This window comes from Ipomoea triloba, chromosome 15, assembly GCF_003576645.1.
Source record: "Ipomoea triloba cultivar NCNSP0323 chromosome 15, ASM357664v1".
NCBI classification, from domain to species: Eukaryota; Viridiplantae; Streptophyta; class Magnoliopsida; order Solanales; family Convolvulaceae; genus Ipomoea; species Ipomoea triloba.
Genome location: NC_044930.1, coordinates 4,390,619 through 4,394,269, shown reverse-complemented (window position 1 = coordinate 4,394,269; position 3,651 = coordinate 4,390,619). Strand labels below are relative to the sequence as shown.

Here is a 3,651-nt window from a genome sequence, read left to right as displayed (position 1 = left end):
GTCATTTATTTTATTTATTTCAGAAAAAAAAAAAGTCTATTGATGTCGAAATCACATGATGTCCATGCAAAGAGAGACTACGCGTTTCAGCATGCAACGGAGTATAATTTTAAAAAAAAAAACAAAAATAATTAATGACCTTCCCGGCGGCAACGTTCTGACGATTGACAAATGCAGATTCCGCGGTGTTTTCTTTTCACACACAAAAGTGTTAGAAAAGCTCATCTCTTGATTTTTTTTTAATGAAGTGTTACATATGCATAATTTATTAATTGTAGATACATAATAGGTTACTTATAATAAATAAATAATTCATTAATTAAAAATACTTGTTAATTCTAGGTACATAACTTGAATAGTAAAGGACTAAAGGAGGACCTGGTGTATAGTATAATAATTGTTGATCTTGTTAAGCATACCAAAAACGAATATTTGAGTATACAAAATTTAAAGGAGTTTGTAGAACAATGCTACATGCATGGCTGGCGTATACTTGTCTACACCATCTCTATCGCCACTATAAATCAATGAAGGGAGGCATCACTACGCCACAAGCCCAGAGAGAAGCTGAAGCTTAATTAGCTTGCTAAACACACTCTCTTTCTTCTCTGATCTTCTCCCTAGCTTTGTCATGAAGACTACAATGCCTTCTTCACTGCATAATGTTGCAGGACTCATACTCTTCTCACTTCTCTTCACTGTGAGCTCTGCTCAGTTGTCTGCAAATTTTTACTCATCCTCCTGCCCTAATGCCCTCTCCATTATCAAATCGGCCGTAAACTCCGCTGTGCAGTCTGAGGCTCGCATGGGAGCTTCCTTGCTTCGTCTCCATTTCCATGACTGCTTCGTGAATGCAAGTCTTCATTCCCTACATACATATATAGTTTTCTTAATGGGATGGTGTCTATGACATATATATATATTATGTTAACATAGTTTTTCTGGTTTTGATTAAAATAGGGTTGTGATGCATCGGTTTTGTTGGATGACACAGCAAACTTCACGGGGGAGAAGACTGCTGGTCCAAACAACAATTCATTGAGGGGATTTAACGTGATTGACAATATTAAAACTCAACTTGAGAGTTCTTGTGCTGGTGTTGTATCCTGTGCTGATATTGTTGCTGTTGCTGCTCGTGATTCAGTTGTTGCGGTAAAAAAATATATTCTCACATACAAATTATTTACTCCTCTTGTCTAGGTTTGCAAATTAAACTATATTTAAACTATACTGGATAATTATTGTCTAAGTCAAAGACTCACTGCATGCATGAACAAGTCAAAGTTAGGAATCAAAAAACCAATCATAAACCATGAATGGGGACAAACTACTAAAATTATGTGAAAAACTTGAAATTATTAGTTCATTATTAAAAGTGTTATAAAATTATATTATTACAGCTAGGTGGCCCTAGTTGGAATGTTGTAGTAGGCAGAAGAGACTCAACCACAGCAAGTTTGAGTGGTGCAAATAGCAATATTCCTGGACCAACTTCTAGTCTCAGTCAACTCATCTCTTCTTTCTCAAACAAAGGCTTTAGCGCTAGGGAAATGGTTGCCCTCTCAGGTTTGTTTTAGTATATTTAACCCTAATTATTATGATAACAATTTAAGTTGTCCTTTCTAGTACTAAAATATGTTACATGTATTTTTGTGCAGGTAGTCACACAATTGGGCAGGCTAGATGCGCGACTTTCAGAAACCGAATTTATAATGATGCCAATATAAACAGCACATTTGCCACATCATTGAAAGGAAATTGTCCCCAAAGCGGGGGTAACAACAACCTTGCTCCGCTTGATGTCGTTACTCCAACGTCATTTGACAATAATTACTTTAAGAACTTGCAGAGTCAAAAAGGACTTCTACACTCTGACCAGGAGCTCTTCAATGGAGGTTCCGCAGATTCTATTGTCAACACTTATAGCTCAAATCCTTCTACCTTTGCTTCTGATTTTGCAAATGCTATGGTGAAAATGGGTAATCTCAGCCCTCTAACAGGTTCAAATGGCCAAATTAGGAAGAATTGCAGGAAAACCAATTGAGTTGCATTCAAAGTGCCCATGCTTATATTTTTAGTTTTAATAATCAATATTACAATTCTCAAATAAAGTTTTGTAATAGTAATGTGATCGAATTTCAGTGTTTTGTGTGGGGCTGGGGGGTTATGGGAGCTGGAGCAAACAAGTTGGGTTGATGTTAGAAGATAATGTTTTTCTTTTATCCATTGGCAGTTAATTGTATGAATACATGTGTTCCTTAAGCAACGTTAATTAAGCTTTCCAGTGCAATATAACACTTCAATTCTTCCATTATTTGAGCAACAAAATAATGGAAACAAAAGTATTGGGCTATTTAGCCATGGTTGTTATGTATTTGTGCTTAATTGAGTATTTTGATTATTATATTAGGTTATGCAAAAAAATTGTGAGGAATAGAATTTAAATTTTATGCAATAGAATAAAGGCAGATTATATATTTTAATGGCAAGAGAGAAATTATTGAGAATATTTAATATAAAGAATCAAATACTCAAATTATATACCGGGAACAAAATCGAGTTGTCGATGCTCTTGTTAGCATGGGTACTTGTCAGTAGAACGAGTGGATGGTCCTTAACAACTGCCCATGATAGGTGCTTATTTGTCTATATTTTTCCTCATTTTACTAAGTCATTTTGTTTATACATTATTCCAAATTTCATGAGAATTAGTGCTTATTTGTGCTATTTTGCAAGGAGTATGAGTTGGAAAATATTAGAAGCAAAATTGAACATTTTCATGCATTTTGGGAGGCATTAGAGTCAAATAGAGGTCAAATATGAAGCTATGTGGCCAATTTTGGTGTCCGTTGATACTTATTATTGGTTTTGTGGCATGGACTTAGGCAAGACGATATGCCTGACCATGCCACTAGTCTAGTGTGGAAATGTGAAGAACGATTAGGCATGATGCACATCATCCTGTATGGCCTTTTGTGACTTGACATGCTTCCTTGATATCTCTAATATGCAATATATGTTAACCTTGCAATGTCTCCAATTCAATAATTGACCCTAATCTTCTTCCAAAAAGCTTGAAAATCACTCATTTTTGTGTTGACATGATTATTTGTACCTAGATGCACAATCAAAGCAAATAAGAGTTCTTTTGTATGTATATGATGACCACATTTTGAGCATAAAAAGGAGATCAAATATGATGAAACATATGATAAAATATGAACTCATCAAAGAACCAATCTCAGTCTTACATCTGTAAAAATCGGACGGATCATATAAGATTTTAGAAAAATATACATGCATTTTCGTAATTATCGTCAACTTCACTATGCATTTTAGAACAATATAATGCATTTTGTGACAGCTAACTATGCATTATTGGATAACTTTTAAAAAATCAATGAAAAATCTACATTCTAAATCTAAATCGTAAATGAATCCTAAACAGTAAAAAAGTGAACCCCTAAATAAAATAAAACTAAATACTCAGTCATAAACTCGATCTAAAATCCTAAGTGCAATGTACTTTCGCATTTTTCAAGTGCAATTTTTTAAATACTAAATGTGCAATTTTTTAATATTAAATGTACATTTTGTAAATACTAAATGTGCAATCCTGAAAAATTCTAAGTGCAAATTTTAGTATTCTAG

The 3,651-nt window shown here is 34.0% G+C and overlaps 1 protein-coding gene across 1 annotated transcript; it reads left to right on the top strand.

The window, feature by feature from the left end:
• The first annotated feature begins 539 nt into the window (after positions 1–539).
• Positions 540–2,353, top strand: LOC116005621 (cationic peroxidase 1-like). Its single transcript, XM_031245864.1, has 4 exons — positions 540–853; positions 961–1,152; positions 1,401–1,566; positions 1,659–2,353. Exons 1-4 carry the CDS (start codon positions 632–634, stop codon positions 2,042–2,044), a joined length of 966 nt encoding a protein of 321 aa, XP_031101724.1. The 5' UTR covers positions 540–631; the 3' UTR covers positions 2,045–2,353.
• Positions 2,354–3,651: the final 1,298 nt, after the last annotated feature.

Excerpts from the sequence above, each read along its gene's own strand:
- LOC116005621 (XM_031245864.1), top strand. The coding sequence starts at position 632 with ATGAAGACTACAATGCCTTCTTCACTGCATAATGTTGCAGGACTCATA. Across the intron at positions 854-960 it reads TCCATGACTGCTTCGTGAAT|GGTTGTGATGCATCGGTTTT; the intron begins GCAAGTCTTCAT and ends TGATTAAAATAG. Across the intron at positions 1,153-1,400 it reads CTCGTGATTCAGTTGTTGCG|CTAGGTGGCCCTAGTTGGAA; the intron begins GTAAAAAAATAT and ends ATATTATTACAG.